The sequence below is a fragment of the Chanodichthys erythropterus genome, chromosome 8 (genome assembly GCF_024489055.1).
Source record: "Chanodichthys erythropterus isolate Z2021 chromosome 8, ASM2448905v1, whole genome shotgun sequence".
In the NCBI taxonomy this organism is placed as follows: Eukaryota; Metazoa; Chordata; class Actinopteri; order Cypriniformes; family Xenocyprididae; genus Chanodichthys; species Chanodichthys erythropterus.
In genome coordinates, this window is record NC_090228.1 from 6122493 (window position 1) to 6140637 (window position 18145).

General features: G+C 38.9%; 2 protein-coding genes across 2 annotated transcripts; one reads left to right on the top strand and one right to left on the bottom strand.

The window, feature by feature from the left end:
* Positions 1-1039: 1039 nt before the first annotated feature.
* On the bottom strand, positions 1040-8480 carry optn (optineurin). Its single transcript, XM_067391613.1, has 14 exons — positions 8303-8480; positions 6744-6905; positions 6456-6649; positions 6224-6370; positions 6077-6141; positions 4894-5004; positions 4728-4806; positions 4444-4559; positions 3856-4005; positions 3658-3742; positions 2502-2657; positions 2236-2378; positions 2068-2153; positions 1040-1968 (listed from the first exon to the last, which is right to left on the bottom strand). The coding sequence occupies exons 2-14, from the start codon at positions 6874-6876 to the stop codon at positions 1862-1864; spliced, it is 1572 nt and encodes a 523-aa protein (XP_067247714.1). The 5' UTR covers positions 6877-6905; positions 8303-8480; the 3' UTR covers positions 1040-1861.
* A 1470-nt stretch (positions 8481-9950) lies between these two features.
* ccdc3a (coiled-coil domain containing 3a) lies at positions 9951-17901 on the top strand. Its single transcript, XM_067391614.1, has 3 exons — positions 9951-11014; positions 12104-12278; positions 17182-17901. The coding sequence occupies exons 1-3, from the start codon at positions 10647-10649 to the stop codon at positions 17467-17469; spliced, it is 831 nt and encodes a 276-aa protein (XP_067247715.1). The 5' UTR covers positions 9951-10646; the 3' UTR covers positions 17470-17901.
* The last annotated feature ends 244 nt before the right edge of the window (positions 17902-18145 follow it).

Below are 18145 nucleotides of genomic sequence, written 5' to 3' on the forward strand. Positions count from 1 at the left end.
TAGCCTACTTTGAGACATAAATCCTGTGCCTGATAACAATAAAGATGAACAGTATTCACTCGTTACTGTGTGTTTTGCATTGACTGATTGAAGAAGGCTATATTCATTTACTTTTTAATAAAATGCTTTTAATGTATTTACTAAAAAAAATGTATTGCATTAATAAACTAATAAAGCCATAAATAAAAAAAAATAAAAAAAAAAAAACTAGATTTAGTGTGAATTGAGAAGCAGAGGCAAATGCTTGATTCATAATCACCTTTCATTCTCAAATGTTTGTGCCATATTAGCCACACTCCTCTTTCTGCACATGGATTTATTTCCCACTTGCAGCAAGTGATAAACTTCATCCCTCATTAAAGTGCATATCACACATTTTATACGTGTAAATATTAGGCCTAGCATTTTGCACCAGAACGGGTAGTGCATACCTAAGTAAGTGCATCCCTAAACCATAAGCCAACTAAAGGTCTCTTGGTTAAAGCAAAAACGTGAATGTGAATGATGATGACTGTCAAGCTTCAAAAACACCATAAAAATGTGTCAGAAGCCTACTATATAATACTATATTTAAAGTATTCTGCAGCCATATTGTATTTATATGGAAGACAAAAATCAATTAATTAATTAATAAGCCATTATTTACATAAATCATGGCGCTACTTTGCAAGTTCATAAGAATCGCGCGAGTCGAATCGGTTTAAATGATTCACTCACGATTCGGACAGCAGCGGTTAAAAGCTCTCGGGAGTTGAAGCTCATTAGTGATTAACGACTTTAATTGAGGTTTGTTACTAACATAAATCTATAATATGACTTAATAACGATATTAACATAGCGGACGAATCGTATCAGATCACTTTTATGATACTTTTGTAATGTTTTTGTCATTTTTAGCGTGGCAGCCTCATTCACTTTCATTACATCGAGAAGAGGAGAGATCATTACATACTTAAAACATGTACTTTTGTCTTTAACTGAAGAAAACCATACGCATTTCGACAGGAAGGTGAGTAAATGACAGCAAAATTATTGATTGTACAAGTCCTTTAATATATGCATTTCAACGCTAAGATTAATATGCAACGTACTAAGTTACTGCAGGGCCGTACTATTTACCCAACATAACATCAAGAGCACACTACTGATAGAGTGACAAACACAATACATCTTTATGAATTCAGAGAAGCATTTATTAGATTTAGGTAGGTGCTAACAGACAGACACAGTTCTACCCCAAATCTTACTTACTCACTAACCATGCTTATCAAACAGGATAAAGTGCTTTAACAGTTAAACAGATCCAACAAATAATAATAATAATAATAAAACATTATCTGTTGATCTCTGCCTGTATAATGTTGGGCGTTGAGAGTATAATGAAAATATAATTAACCACTAACTAACTATAAGGCTTCAAGTTTTTAAAATAAATGATTCTCTCAACAAATTCTATCTCAAACAAAAATATTTTTGCAATGCATAATGTATTTAGCCCACAACAGATTAATAGATTTTTGTGTAATATATGCCACATTGATTGCCCACCTGCAACATAATACACTTTTTCTTAATAGTTGACATAGATAAATTGTCCTAAAGCAGCTTAAATGAATGTTTGTTATATATGGCGTATTTAGATTAAATCCAACCAGTCAGAACCAAAGCTACACATTACATCCTCACCCACGACCATTAACATCTGTTGATTTGAAACCATCCACACTGATAATGTACAGTATTTTTAGGCTGCAGGGTTTATAGATCTGTGTTATTGGAGCATTATGGTGCTTGAAGTTAAAGCTATCAAACCACTCATTCACATATAGGGGGGATCTGGTATGGTTATTGGGCAACAGGCTCAGATGATGCAATCCATGATGTGGATCTGCAGAGAGTCCAGGTCAGGTAGGACTTCCCCACATTTGGGACAAGCATGTTCTGGAATATTCTGCTGCTGCCAATCGCCTGAAGAAGAAAGAGGTCTATGTAAATTGTCCTCTCGCTGTCCAGTTTTAAAGGTACAGTAGCACAAATGTGTACAATAAGGTAAGGGACTACTTCTACCTCCTTGCAGATGGTGTGGAGATGCGGGGCCTTGTGGATTGGCCCCACGTGGCACATGTCTCCTTTGCATCTCACTCATGGAATGCCTGAAGCATGAAAAAAAAATCTTGTTTCACTTTGCACAGATGTCACATGTAAGTGGGTAAGTGTTTGAAGTTTATGACGTACCTGCCAAGTGATTCCATCTCCTCCTGAAGTTGGCTGTTCTGTTTCTTCACATACTCCAGTTGAGTGGCCAAACGCTCTTTCTCCTCGTGAATCTTCTCCCGAGCTGCTCTTTCAGCGTAGAAGTCAGAGGAATATATCTCTGCCTGTATGTGTACACATAAAAACCCCATAATAATTACTTTCAAAAATAAAGAGTGGGAGGATATGGTTTTTCTTTAATATTAATGATATGACGTGATATTCGGCCAGTCAGCAATCGTTTGTACCTGAGCCTGGAAAACAGAGATAGTTTCTAGTTCCTTTTCCTTCTGGAAGATTTCCATCTTCATATCATCAATCTTCTGCTGTTTGTCTGCCAGCGCTTTTTCAGCCGTAGCAAACCTGGTTTGGAGGTCATCGTACTCTTCCCGTGATACACTACCCTGATATCACACACATACACAATGAGATAAGATGAATAACACTCAGAATACAAAATGAATTGTATGTAAATAAAAATATTTTAAGTTTCGTAATACCAAAAATGATTAGAGTATTTGTAGTTAAAAGTTAAACCTAAAAAAGACTTTAAAAGACTTCCGGAAAACATGCGGATCTCAACGTAACACCGACTGTTACGTAACAGTCGGGATCATTAATATGCATGACCCCAATATTTGCATAGTGCCAGCCCATGATCGAGGCATTAGACAAGGAAAGGCAGTATTAACATCTGGATCTGTGCACAGACAAGGTAAGCAAGCAAGAACAACAGGGAAAAATGGCAGATGGAGCAATAATAACTGACATGATCCATGATAGCATGATATTTTTAGTGATATTTGTAAATTGTCTTTCTAAATGTTTCGTTAGCATGTTGCTAATGTACTGTTAAATGTGGTTAAAGTTACCATCGTTTCTTACTGTATTCACGGAGACAAGAGCCGTCGCTATTTTCATTATTAAACCCGTGCAGTCTGTATAATTCATAAACAACTTCATTTTTTATAAATCTCTCCAACAGTGTAGAATTAGCCGTTAGCCACGGAGCACAGCCTCAAACTCATACAGAATCAAACGTAAACATCAAAATAAATACTTTACTCACATAATTCGAAGCATACATACAGCATGCATGACAAACATCTTGTAAAGATCCATTTGAGGGTTATATTAGCTGTGTGAACTTTGTAAATGCACTGTAATATAGTCGAGATCTCGTGTGGCAGGGAGCAGGCGAATTAAAGGGGCGGCGCGCTGCCAAAATCAGTGTATAGTTAATGATGCCCCAAAATAGGCAGTTAAATTAATTACAAAAAATCTATGGGGTATTTTGAGCTGAAACTTCACAGACACATTCAGGAGACACCTTAGACTTATATTACATCTTGTGAAAAAGCATTCTTGGGCACCTTTAATACTTAATCCATAAAGATTTTGTACCTCTTTCTTCTTCTTTTCCTCTTGAAGCTCATTGTAGTCTTCAAACAGCTTGGTGTAGGCATCTTTCAGCTGGTTTAGGTTGTTCCTGGCCAAGAAAGATAAGAGGAGACGTGATTATTATGAAAACATCAAGATAACACCTGCAATCGACTTGGGGCTATATTTCCCCTGTGCAACTCAGTTAAAAAATGCACTCACTTCTCATCCTGAGTTTTCTTCTGTTCCAGTTTAATAGCAGCCTGGAGACTTTCCATCTGAACCTTCAGACTGTCGTTCTCAGCCTGGACCTTCTGTTTCTCTCCGAGCTGAGTCTTTAAGGTGCCCAGATCTTGCTCCAAATCCCTACACCTGCAGAGAGAGCAGGAGATTGGAGAGCTAAGAAACACTGTAGACCTTGTAAAGTTTAAGCTACAAGAAAAAATGTGCACCAAAAAACTATTAGTGATAATATGTGCTTTGTGATTCTAGGTCAAATCAAATTACTGGATAAGTATAAACCTCTTGGGCCATTTTGTTGTTAACATACTCTTTGTGAGCTTTGGATCACTGTCTTGTTGCATCTAACAACAGGCTATTAAACTTTAGGTGACCTTACATATTGAAATTAGATTTGCACTCCCAGAAAGTTTGAAAGCAATTGTGATTGAAAGCAATGTATGATATGCAATTTTGTCTCAATTGCATAAGTTTAATACTTAGGGAAAAATATACTTATCAAAAAATAAACATTATATATATATATATATTGTAATCAAAAAAGATGCATATGACATTGTTAGAACTGACCTGTCTTGCAGGTTTCTTTTCATGTTCTCAGCATCATCTAGTTTGATCTGAGCTTGTTTCAATTCATTACAGAGCTTCAACAACTGATCCTCCAGATTCTTCACCTCAGCGCTTGACTGACAAAAACAAACATGCACAAAATTGGTTGCTTCCTCAAATTAAATGTAAACTTAAAGTTGTTGCCACATTTCAAACAAGACTGTGCTCAAAGACCACAGCCACGTGGATGTAGCATTTACTTAAAAATTGCTATATGGATTGCTATAAAAGCCTGAATATCCTACGTTGATTTCAGCTGTACAGGGGAGAGACGTCTGTGCGCTGCTGTCAGCGTGATCCAGTCTGTTCTCTAACTCTGCAATTCTGCAAATACACACATGGGCATACAATAAAAGAAGCTGAAACACCTTAAGTTCTGTTTCTGAGAGGGTATGTGAAATTGTGGCCTACCTCCCACGTGCCTCCTGGAATGCTACCTGCAGTCTCTCCTTCGCATCAGTCTCTGCTCTGAGGGAGTGAAGCAGCTGCCTCACTGTCTGTTCCTCAGACTCAGCCTTTGGCCTGTGTACGCACATATATGTGCTTAGTTGTCAAAATGAGGACCTACTATTGTGTTTATATAATTTATCCAGACTAGCGATGACCCACCCTCTTTCCTTAAAGGGTTAGTTCACCCAAAAATGAAAATTCTGTCATTTATCACTCACTGTCTTGTCGTTCCAAACCCGTAAGTCTTTCATTCATCTTCAGAACACTAATGAAGATCTTTTTAATGAAATCCGAGAGCTTTCTGATACTCAATTGACAGTTCGTGCACGTGCAAAAAAAAAAGCAATTTAGCACTTTATTTACAAAATATTAAACTCACGTTTTCGTGGCAACACAACACGCATGAGTCATGGTGCTCTCGTGAACGTGCGTTGGAGATTCAGATTTTAAAAATAAAGTGATAAATTATGTTTTTTGTGCAAACAAAGCACTCACATTGCTTCATAAAACAGAGGTTAAACCACTGGTGTCACATGGATTACTTTAATTATGTTTTTACTACCTTTCTGGGCCTTGAAAGTGATAAGTTGCATATAAGCAGTCTATGGAGGGACAGAAATTTCTCAGATTTCATTAAAAAGATCTTCATTTGTATTCCAAAGATGAACAAAAGTCTTACCGGTTTGGAACGACATGAGGGTAATTAATTTATAGAATTTTCATTTTCACACAGCTGGTGTGTGGTGAGCGCACTGGCGCCGTTGTACTGTGGCTGCCGTCGCATCATCCAAGTGGATGCTGCACACTGGTGGTGGATGAGGAAAGACCCCTGATATGATTGTAAAGCGCTTTGGGTGTACAGTAGTACATATGAAAGCGCTATATAAATGGTTCATTCATTCATTCATTCATTTATTTTTGGGTGAACTAACCCTTTAACCCTTAAAGAAATTGAAAAATGTTTAAAAAAAGTATTTGTTCATACTGTATTTGTTAATGAATCAGTTTTTCAGTTTAAGATGGAATGTCACCAAAAGTGGTTTTGTCAGATCTAGCTCACAAACGATAGCTTTAAAAAAAAATTGGTGAATGGTGTAGCATTTAAATGAAAATCGCAGTATGATTTCCATTTCGCAGTGCTTACATGCAGAAAGCAGATGAATCCATCTGTGTATCAGGCAAATCTCTGGTCACTTTTAAGTCATCTTCCTGTGCAAGAAAGTACAGAGAGTGACAAATTGAGCAACATCCTGTCCCTTGATTGTGTTTGTATGTGTATGTGCATACTTACAGCTATCCTAATCTCAATGAAGGAGTCTCTAGGTGAACCTTGTCCCATTTTGAGCTGGAGTTCGGAGTTCAATGCTACCAGATCATTCTTCTCAGCCTGTAGACGACCGATCTGTCCCCTCAGTGCCTCCAGTTCAGTGTGTAAACACTATGACAGACATTTAACTTTAGTCTATTTAAAATTGATTATATACTTCTTGATGGTGTGATTCATCATGTCCATCTTAGCTCACCTCAGCTCCACTTTTTTCCAGCTCTTCCACTCGTTTCTTCAGCATCTCGTTTTCTGCATCCACAGTAGTCAGTCTGGTTTTGGCCTCCTCTAATCGTTGCTCCAGAAAGTCTCTCTCCTCCTTTTGCTTCTCCTTCCATGCAGACAGACCCTCAAATCTCTCCTTCATGGACAAGTTGGTCTGTTTCAGGGCCTCTATCGATACACACAATGACATTGGAATGTTGTGCATGACATTCAATATGTGTACTGTTGGTGTGCTTCTAGGAAGAGGGGGTTTAAATCTCACCTTTCAGCTCTCTGTTCTCTTTGATCAGGGTGTTCATTTGCTGGAGGGTCTCCTCTAAACTGCCCACATTCCCCGGGCCAGACCCGCGTGGGTGACTGATGTCCCCGTTCATCATTGATGAACCAGATGCCATGTTTTTGGTGTCTGTTGAGCTAGGGTGTGCTGTGTTATGAAATACCACAACATGACTTAGTCATAAGAATGGCACTCAAATATGCAATCATCAGCACACAATGAAAAGTGAAACTTGGGCTGAACTAGATTCGGTTCAGCCTATTATGTCACGAACCATTGCCTGAATGTCTGATGCATATGGCACACTTAACTAGAAACACTTCAGGAGTTAGGGTTGGTTGAATTATACAGGATGTTCAGGAAACCATTCTTTAATGGTTCCTCTAGAAACAAATGCTGTGACGCTAAACCCCCTCATGGAAGAAGAATGCCGTCATGTTTACAAGCGCTTACCAGGATCAACTAAACGCTGGATTTTCAGAAGTATGTGAAGTTCGTGGCTCCACACGCTTGAATTTAATAATTTATAGATGCACGCTGGTTTGTTATTGCAGGGTCATCGACTTTACATATTCACTTGGCCAATGAAAGCTGCAATAGAGTCCAGAACTTCTGCCGTCAGTCTGAACGCCTGGTAACGCGAGACTAAGCGTATATTCTAGTCGAATATATGCTTTAGCATAACTATAAAAAGGAAATATGATCAAAGTGTAGAAATAAAAGGGAAAAATGTAATACATTTCATATGCACCAAACTATTGTTTTAATCAAAAATCTGTTTTCTTTCAACAACTAATAGGACAATATACAATGCACAGAACTTTTATTCATTCCTTGTACGAATGATCTGGCGAAAAATGTTGTGCAGTATCTTAAAAAAAAACATGCAATATAAGTACTTTGTATTTCATATACTACACAATGTATATTCAATGATTTAATGACTATTTTACAATTCATGTGTCATTACTAGAATGCTCAAAATACAACTAGTTGTATCAACTATCAGTTGATCCAAATGACACTGAACTATTCCATGACGAATCGAACTGATAATAAGGTTCTCGAGTCTGATTCGGTCACATTGTTTCACTTGTTTGGAGGATTGTCTGTGAGTAATGGTTTCAATTTCGTTCTGTACCTACGGAAAGCTACCGTATGGCTTCAAACGACTTAATTCGAGATTTAAATGACATGAGTTTGAGTAGATTATGACAGTCATTTCTGGCAGAACTTCAACATCTCATTGCTTGAACTTGTGAAAAACACACATTATGTGTGGTGAGTGGTAAACTGTTTTACTTTGGTTTCCACATAGGATTGGACGTTAATCTAAATGCTGACTGTTCTCACCAGAGACGTTTCACAAGACACCCAATAGTGACGATAAAAACGAAAGTTAACGAGGACATTTGCAGTAGAAATGAACCAACACGCGTTAATCTCCGCCCTAATATGTTTCATAAGTGCGCAACACATTAATACACTTTTTAAAGATGTAAAGTTAAATAACTCGCTATATTTAAGAGCATTATGATACTCACCAAGCGTTGACTTCTTGTGTACACCAACTTGTTTTGAGAAATGCTGCGTTTCCTGATGCAGACGTCAGTACGGCGCGATGAGCGCACAGATCTGGGATTCAGCAGGATTGGTCTGTATATAGTAAGTGTTATAAAGGTCAGTGTCTATCCACTGTCATAAGGCTCTGCTCTGTAAGACTGCCTCCATTCTCTGCACTGAACCAGCTGACGGTGATGTCAGGACGCGGCCCGGGATTTCCCTGCGTTTGTCCTGCTGAGGTCATATGACGCACTCCGAACTGGGGCAAACTGAGGGGCTTTTCGACACCCATATTATGATTCGAGTATGAGAGTCATAATTTCCTATTTATATGATGACAGTAAATGTCGTAGGCGAAGAAACAGACTTGCTTTTTCCTTCCATATACTGCAGGTTATTTATGGGTTTGGCATAAAACAATTCAATATCTCAATAACAACAGCTGCAATAATAGGCTACACATCATCATAATTATTATAATTAAGAGTTGAGTTGCCTGTAATGTAAGGACTTTGTTGATACACTAGATGGAGCCAGTGAGACAGAGATGAACAGCATCTAAGTAATGTAGGCTACATGCATTCAAAACTAAAGGCATCTTTACACAGCTGAGTTAAGGCTGCTCTGTGCCTGCTCAAAATTCTGTGCAAAGAAGCAATGCAGCATAAAAGCCAGACTAAATTATGCCTGTTCTGACACACCTCAGCCCCTAGTATAGTAATATGCAGGTAAAATGATTGATAAGGTTGTTAAAAGTGTAAAAAACATAATTGAGATATTTTTATTAAGTTTTATTTTTTATATTTTTTTATTTATTTTTTATTATTATTATCAATTAACACTGCTTTTGCAATTTTTTTTTTTTTTTTTTTACAAGATTTGTTACCAAAAAGTAATTCGGTTTAGCCAACATTTCGGTTTTACCGAATGACACTTTTGGTTATACTGTATGACGATATTTTCAAACAATACTAACAGGCTGCTATCTAGCTAGCTAGCAAGCAAAAGGACAATCAAACATTTTATATTAAGTACAAGATTTTATATAATTAAAAGTTTTCCATGTTTCCATGTTTTTATATGGTTGTACCGAATGACCTGATGTTTCGGTATGATCAAGTGAATACATGATATTTTCAAAAAATTAAGAGTTAGTTTGCTTCATGACCATGTGGTCCTTTGCAGGTGTCTGAATGATGTCACATCCTGTCATATGATATTGACTACATGACTTGATCCAAAATGGTCCCTTTATATTACTCCGAATGACATCAATGAAATTCATTTTTCTGGACATTCTTTCTCATAACAAAGTAATGGCTTCTACACATACTTTTAATACCATTTTGAACTATGTTGATATATGATGTCATAAAATCATGCCAGAATAAAAAATACATACATTTAAAGATATTTTAATCACAAATGAAATGGTCGTGTTGGCCTTTGGATGGTTAAACCGAATGACCTTTTGACACTTCAAAATCTTTAAAATGTAGCAAAATATAATTAAAAACCTTTTGGACTCTATAAAAGAGATCTAGTTTTACTACCTTACATACTTTGGATGTCGTATCTTTGTTTTTATTATTATTAAGGCCTCTGGACAAAAAAAATGAGCCATTATGCATTTATACCACCTCTGAGCAGCATTAAACAGTCTGTGTAAATTTGGCAAAATTTAGCATTTTGAGCAGTGCATGATTTTAACACCTTTATTAGGCTATTTGTGGGGGAAATCTAAAAAGAAACACAATTTTAAACAGGATTTTCAGTTTCAAAGATAGTTCTAAAGGCATCTTTACACAGACAACTTAAGGCTGCTCTGTGCCTGCTCAAAATTCAGTGTAAAGATGCATAAATAAAATACATAATAAAATAAACTTTTTCATCTCTGAAAAGTCAAGGGCCTATAAACATACACTATTTCCTAATCTATAAAATGTATTTTTCTTCAGAGCAGTTTTGGTGAAAGTGAATTCTCATTGGCAGTGATCTGTCTATGTCTGTGTATAATCAATAAAGACAACAAAACGAGACCAAATAGTGTCCAGGAATGTAGCAGTGAGGCTGGTGGATGCAGCGCGTCTATTGGTTGGTTAAACTCCAGCGCGTCCGATTGGCCTGAGACGAACTTTGGGGTGATGGATCGAGGAGGAGCAGGACGTGGGAACTCTTACTTGTGAACCTACATTAGTCTGAACAGGTCGGGACTATGTGAACTGACCCCAGGCCGCTGCATGGGTGCCTTCACTGCATTGCCTATCCACTGAACCCGTGAACGAGCAATTTTTACGCGTGGGTATATTTACTGGCACGGGAAGCATGCACCTTGCGCTTCTGCTAACGCTGGGTTTCGGGTTCGCGTTTGCATGCCAGCTACCCAGCGAGTGGCGACCCCTCAGCGAGGGCTGTCGGGCTGAACTCGCCGAGATCATCGTGTACGCGAAGGTATTGGCCATCCACGAGGAGCCGTACGCGTCCAGTCTGTACAACTACCTGCCGTACCAGAAGCACGAGCGCGCAGAGGACGCGCTGCTGTATGCGGCGGAGGTGGAGTTGCTATGCGACCAGGCGTGGGGCAGCATGCTGGAGGTGCCCGCGGGCTCGCGCCTCAACCTCACGGGACTCGGGTACTTCAGCTGTCAGTCACACACCGTGATGGAAAACAACTCCTACATATTCTTCCTCAGGTGGGTTCACTTCTATTTGGAAACAAAGAACCAGTAGTTATTCTGAACTTCAGTTGGAAAAAAGAACAATGTCCGCTATCGATTCTCGAACGTGTATTCTTCCACCTGAAATACTTTGTTAATATTTGATTTTCTGAACTACTGATCAGCACAGTACTGCTTCTCAATGGCTCTCATGAGCCGGTTCTTTTAGTGAATCAAAATACACAGCGCGACCAGTGTAGTCGAAACGAATGACTCTTATGAACCGGTTCTTTTAGTGAATCACAAAGTAGTCCAAACGAACGATTCCTATGAGCCGGTTCTTTTTAATTAATCAGAAACATACAGCGGCACCAGCGTAGTCCGATTCCCGAACGATAGACTCGAACAGGTTCTACTTAAAGGGATAGTTCACCCAAAAATGAAAATTTGATGTTTATCTGCTTACCCCAGGGCATCCAAGATGTAGATGACTTTGTTTCTTCAGTAGAACACAAATTATGATTTTTAACTCCAACCATTGCGGTCTGTCAGCCGTATAATGCGTGTCAATAGGAGCTCCATCTATAAGAGTAAAAAAAACATGCACAGACAAATCCAAATTAAACCCTGAGGCTTGTGACGACACATTGATGTCCTAAGACACGAAACGATCAGTTTGTGCGAGAAACCGAACAGTATTTATAAAATTTTTTACCTCTAAAACACCACTATGTCCAACTGCCCTCCACATCCGGTTACAGACGGCAACAGTTGGAGTTAAAAATCCTCATTTGTGTTCTACTGAAGAAACAAAGTAGATAAACATCAAATTTTCATTTTTGGCTTAACTATCCCTTTAAGAATTGGGCCGGTTATTGAATCATTCAACTCACATGCTCAACTGCAAGTTCTTTTATTCCGACTTGAACTGTTAAAATGACCTATTATATATGATATTAAAAAAATACATTTAATGTAGAGATTTTTTTTCAATTTGTTTTAGTATTTAAATTAATTTTTTGTCATTTTATTATAATTAATAAAAAATAAAAAAATTAACTAGCCAATAAGACATCCTCATAAGTGCAGTATATGCAAACAAACATTTGTGTGTATCTTATACAGAATGGATGAAAACTACAACATCCTCCCTCATGGAGTTAACTACCAGGATGCCATATTCCCTGACACACTGGATAATAGGCGACTGTTTTCCAGCCTCTTCCAGTTCTCAAACTGCTCTGGCGGACAGACGGTGCACAACTTTAATAGTGATTGGGAGAGCCAGGAAGACAGCAGGGTACGACACCAATAAACACACACACACACACACACACAGATGGGCTCAATATGCATTAGAGTGGCAGAGATAAATCACGTACTGAACGATGTAGAATTAACATTGGCATGCAGAAAACTGTATATCTTGTCAAGACAAGAGAATTGAAATCCATAAATCTGCTAAAGGTGAACATCAGTATGTGGACGTGAGCTGTGCATCATTACAGTCAGACGTTCAGAGTGTGTTCTGTTTTGAAACGACTCTGTTGTTAATTCAAGACGCTCGTAAATGGCCTTTTTTTGAAGACAGGAGTGTCTGCATGCACAACTGCATTATTTTTACCTGAGCTTTAACAGAAAAACAGCAGCCAGTTTCCATTCCAGTGGTACTGAACGTGATTTCACCAAGTACGACATGTTCTGGATCATCATCTTTGTTGATCCTGCAACAACATTCAAGTCAACCAATCAGATTTGGGGGACAAGTTTACAGTTTATGTCAACCAGGGTTAGGTGCTTCTACATCAGTGTTATTCACCTAATTTCCCTCTGATTTTAGCGATATCTTATGGGTAGGGTTAGGTTTAGGAGTAGGGATAGGGTTAAAATAATATTTTTGAACAGCAATGTTCCAGGATCAACAAAATATGTTGAACACAGAACATGTCTCACGGCTACTTACACTAACTTCTGAAGACAACACGACTGCTGCAATAATGAATCGAGGAATCTGGTTGGCTGCTGCCAAAAACTTGTGACACAGGAAGTGAGAATAATATGAAGGTAACATGTTCAGGTTCTCATGGGTAAATGGTTCATACGCCACATACTTAGCCACACAAGTCCCTTTCTTTGGTGGTCTTTGTATTGACGACTGTGACTGTTCATCACGGTAGGAGGCTGAGGTAATTCAAGAGTTCATTCGGCTCGATAGAGGCCGGATTAAAGACCTCCCAGCTAGAGCTGCCCTACCTTACACACATACACACACTCACAGACAGCCTATCCCACCTAAACACACATCTGCCACTGAAAATAAAGCTGAGATAGAAAATAAAAAGATGGAGAAAGAGTGAGGGGGACGTCAGCTGGACGTGGACATCCTCTTGGGGAAATGGCAGTGGGTTTTGAAAGGAAAAATAAATCATGTAAATCATCGATGCAGAAGGGGAGGAAGGAATGTCAGGGGTCCTCAGAGGTTGTGGTAGGGCTTGGGAGGATGTGTGGATGTAACACACACAAAGTATCAAGTAGTGGCAAATATGTTTGCCTTGATGAGATTAGCCTGCTGTACATTCAGACACATCAAACACACAGCCGCTCATTAGCCGGACGGTGGTCTGCTGTCTAGAGAGAAGGGTTTATTTTCAGACAAACACAATGAGCTGCCTGAATGTACAGATAAATAGTCACTTCAACTAACCGAAAACAGTCATCAGCTCAGGGTTGACAGTTTTATATTTATTAAGTGTAATATACCAACAGAGAAAATGAAAAAGTAAACCAGTGGGAATCTGCCTTTCTCCCTTTTACTGTGAACGTGGAAAGACGCATTTGGCGAGTCTTGTGGACTTTTCATGAACCATCTGTGTGGGCTGTGTCCAGAATATCATACTCTCTTGAGTAGGTTCTTATTTTGAATAAGCAACTACTTCACAACTGCTAAAAAAGTGTGTCCTGTGTAGTATTAGTGTGTGTAGTATGAATGTAATCCAGACTTACTACATTCGCCGTGTTGTCGATATCACGTCGATATCATCATGTACACGAGGATCAGTGTACAGTGCACGTCACATGAATTCCGACTTGTATGCGCAGATTGCACATGCACATTTAATTTTTTTGTAGTAATTAGTTTATCCACAAGGTGGCAACCGTGCCCTGGGGGTGTTAATTCACAAGGTAGTCAAAAAATTGCATAAACAACAGACGGGAACGCATGCAAGCTACAGCAACGATTGAGGCCTACACAGACAAGAGATTGTGCGAAGAGGATAGAAAGTACCCTCATTTGTACAACTCTAGCATGAAAGAATACAAAGATATTTACATGGGTTGTAAATCGTGGCGAGAGATTGCTCAAAACTGCATGCATCGAATGCCTGTGTATGTCTACGAGTCAAATGAAGAGTACTTCGCAAAGCTGTGCATTCGACTGAAGAATACCCAGGGGTTAAGCCATCAGAAGTGTGTTCATGCATGTCTATGTTAGAGGCAGTGACCTGAGGAGGTGCCGAGTGTCTCTAAACAGATGTGACAGTCAGTCTGTCTATATGCAATAAAGGAATATTTGGGTTTGAAACAATTTAATTTCTGTTAACTGCATCTTTTCTGAACCCTAAACATTTTATTTTTAAATACTTACATTTATTCAAGTATTACAGAGAAGATAAACAGGGACACTTCACTAATCACCTCTGTATAGAAAGAGTAGACACAGCGGTGAGAAAAGATAAAGATAATGATGGTGTGTGCTGCAGGAACAGGTGGGGGTGATTATCAGGCCCAGGAACCTCAGAAAGATAATGAGAGCTGTTTTACACAGGAGCTTTCCTGTGGGAAAAGGATTGAGGCTGCCTGAGGGACTTTGTGCTCTTGTGACTGTAGCCAGTGTGTCTGTTAGTTATGTCACCCCCTGCTTCCTGTACCATCCATCTTAAACATCCATTATACTCATTAAACTCTAATCTGATTCACACAAATGCAAAAAACACCATTGCATTTGTTATGCAGTACAATGTCTGTCTGCATAATGTATTTTATCAAATATCATGTATGGATTCTGAAGAGCTTGGGTAAAACTTGCTCAGCTTCATCCATGCTTTAATAACGAGAAGCTTTTGACTGAAAGAACGTCTAACAGGAGATCTCATGTTGTGCTGATGTAGTCTATCTATCTATCTATCTATCTATCTATCTATCTATCTATCTATCTATCTATCTATCTATCTATCTATCTATCTATCTATCTATCTATCTATCTATCTATCTATCTATCTATCTATCTATCTATCTATCTATCTATCTATCTATCTATCTGTCTTGTCTCATGGTGTCCCTCAGGGTTCAGTGCTGGGACCACGGCTTTTTATCATTTACAGCAGGGGTGGGGAACATTGATCCTGGAGGGCCATTGTCCTGCAGACTGCCCTCCACAAAACCAAATACCTCTTTACCCCCCTCTGCCCTTACCTCCTGTATACAAGCTATTAGTAACTGGATGTAAAGGGAAATAAAAGCAAGGTTCTCCTCATTGGTTCAAAGGCCACACTCTTCAAAACCCAACCATTCACTTTATCAGTTGATGGCTCTCCGATTGAGGTCCTTATTCATACATTGGTCACTTCCCGCATTGACTATTGCAACACCCTCCTCATTGGCATCCCAAATAAACTTCTCCATCTCCTCCAATCCATCCAGAATTCTGCAGCTCGGATTGTCACCCATACCAGATCAACGGACCACATCGCATCCCTTCTCACTCAGCTCCACTGGCTTCCTGTTCCCTACCGGATCAATTACAAAATTCTTTTGTTAACTATATAGCCTCTATGTCTAAACCCAAATGTTTGCCCAAACTCTCTCCATTTCTTCATTCTTCTCTCATTGTGTTTGTCTGCATTCTTGTCTCATTTTCTTTTCTACAAACACTCTCTATTGTTATAGATGACTCACTGACCACCACATCTGGGTCTAGTTTGGGTCTGAAAGCAAAGCAGGCTATGTTTGGCTCTTGTGGTTGTAAATACACATTAAAAAGAAATCTTATATAAAATTGCCTTGCTAAATAGCTGTTTACATAGTTTTACAAGCAAAAGAACAAACATAAGGTCTTGTTAATGAGTAGAGATGTTTATTTTAGCATGTGTGTTGTTTTAGGTGTGTTGGTGTCCACCTGTCTGTCTCTGGGTGTCATGTAGTTTGGAGGAGCTGTCGTTTGGATAGTGCTGCTGTTGTTACAGCAGTGGGTGTTTTGTTTGGACAGTAGGACACAACAACAGTCATTCCCATCATGCCTTATTTCCCTGCCTGCTCTTCTGTCCAGGATAGCTTTTAAAAGTGCACAAACATATTATATAAACTTAAATACTACAGTTCAAATGGGATGCATTAAATTGATCAAAAGTGACAGTAAAGACATTCATAATGTTACAAAAGATTTCAAATAAATGCTGTTCTTTTGACTTTCTATTGATAAAAAAAAAAAAAAATCCTGAAAAAAATGCCTGTTTTCAGCATTGGTAATAATAATAAATATTTCTTGAGCAGCAAATATTAGAGTGATTTCTAAAGGATCACGTGACACTGAAGGCTGGAGTAATGATGCGGAAAATTCAGCATTGCATCACACAAATAAATTACTTTTTAAAATGGATTGTCATAGCTTGAACAGACTGAAATTTAAGTCATTATTCACTGAAAAAATGATTATGGAAACTTCACAGCATCTGTCTCCATTCGTTTTCATAATAATTTGTGTTCACAGTCAGCATCATTTTTTTGTGTAATTATCTCATGTGGCGACCTCTGACATCACATAACACTTAGATTTGGCTCTTTACAATAGGGATTTAGACCTTTCCGCTGTTCAGGGAGAACACGCAGCCTCCCGTCGCTCAAATACACACAGACGCGGCCATGCAATCACACACACTCCACATGCACACACACACACTCAGCATGCCTCGACTTGTGTCTACCGTGGGCATGACAGCATGTCACTTTTCAACTGCCTCCATCATACACACACGTTGGCATGTGTCAGGGCCCAGAAAAGAAAGGCAGAGCTCAACAGGAAATAATAAGGCTGACCGAGGCTGGAAATGATGTCATGTTGTATGTTGACCTTGATTCCACTGGGTCAGGTTATCAATGCATGGACAGACCCCCTGAGTGACCGTCTCTCTCTCTTTCTCTTTCAGCTGCTGTGTTCTTCCATGCAGAAGGTGTTGTTTGAGGAGGAGGAACGGGTTGGACAGCTCCAGGAGCGTGTGGCTGAGCTGGAGAGGAAGAATGAACAGTTAAAAGAACGAGTGGGGAAACTGAGGCATTCTCTGAGGAAAGCCCGGAGGATGTCCCGCCGCGCAGAGCGGGAGCGCCTGGAGCTCCAACAGCTCCTGAAGACGGCAGAGAGACGTGCAGGACATCACCTCAATGCCATTCCACCCCAACACAGCCCTTCACGCCACAGATACACACATGGACTGTGAGCTCCGACACACAAACACCTTTACACACTGCAAATAGTGATTTTCTTACTCTGTGTTTTTGTCTTGTTTTCCAGTATAAATATCTTTACTTAAGAAGCAAGATGACATTGAACAATTAGTCTTGTTTTCTGATAAATGTATCAAAATAAAAGTGATTTATGCTAAAATTGAGAAAAATATCTTTTGGAGAATACAAGACAAATACATTGGAGTAAGAAAATGACTTTTTGCAGTACATTGACTCATACAGACTGCAGGGCAGTCTTCAAATCACATATATTTGAATTTTTTGTTCTCTCCACGGCAATTAATTCAGCTCCAAATGCTTGATGTAAACTAAAAATGTTTTGTACATAATTTCCATGTTGACACTGATCAAGTAAGCTTAAAGGGATAGTTCACCCAAAAATGAAAATTTGATGTTTATCTGCTTACCCCCAGGGCATCCAAGATGTAGATGACTTTTTTTCTTCAGTCGAACGCAAATTATGATTTTTAACTGCAACCGCTGCCGTCTGTCAGTCAAATAATAGCAGTGATTGGGAACTTGAACAATAAGAGTCGAAAAAACTTCCATAGACAAATCCAAATTAAACCCTGCGGCTCGTGACGGCACATTGATGTCCTAAGACACGAAACGATCGGTTTGTGCGAGAAACCGAACATTATTTATATA

Excerpts from the sequence above, each read along its gene's own strand:
- ccdc3a (XM_067391614.1), top strand. The coding sequence starts at position 10,647 with ATGCACCTTGCGCTTCTGCTAACGCTGGGTTTCGGGTTCGCGTTTGCA. Across the intron at positions 11,015-12,103 it reads TCCTACATATTCTTCCTCAG|AATGGATGAAAACTACAACA; the intron begins GTGGGTTCACTT and ends TATCTTATACAG. Across the intron at positions 12,279-17,181 it reads AGAGCCAGGAAGACAGCAGG|CTGCTGTGTTCTTCCATGCA; the intron begins GTACGACACCAA and ends TTTCTCTTTCAG.
- optn (XM_067391613.1), bottom strand. The coding sequence starts at position 6,876 with ATGGCATCTGGTTCATCAATGATGAACGGGGACATCAGTCACCCACGC. Across the intron at positions 4,807-4,893 it reads TTCCAGGAGGCACGTGGGAG|AATTGCAGAGTTAGAGAACA; the intron begins GTAGGCCACAAT and ends GTGTATTTGCAG. Across the intron at positions 3,743-3,855 it reads AAGAAAACTCAGGATGAGAA|GAACAACCTAAACCAGCTGA; the intron begins GTGAGTGCATTT and ends TTTCTTGGCCAG.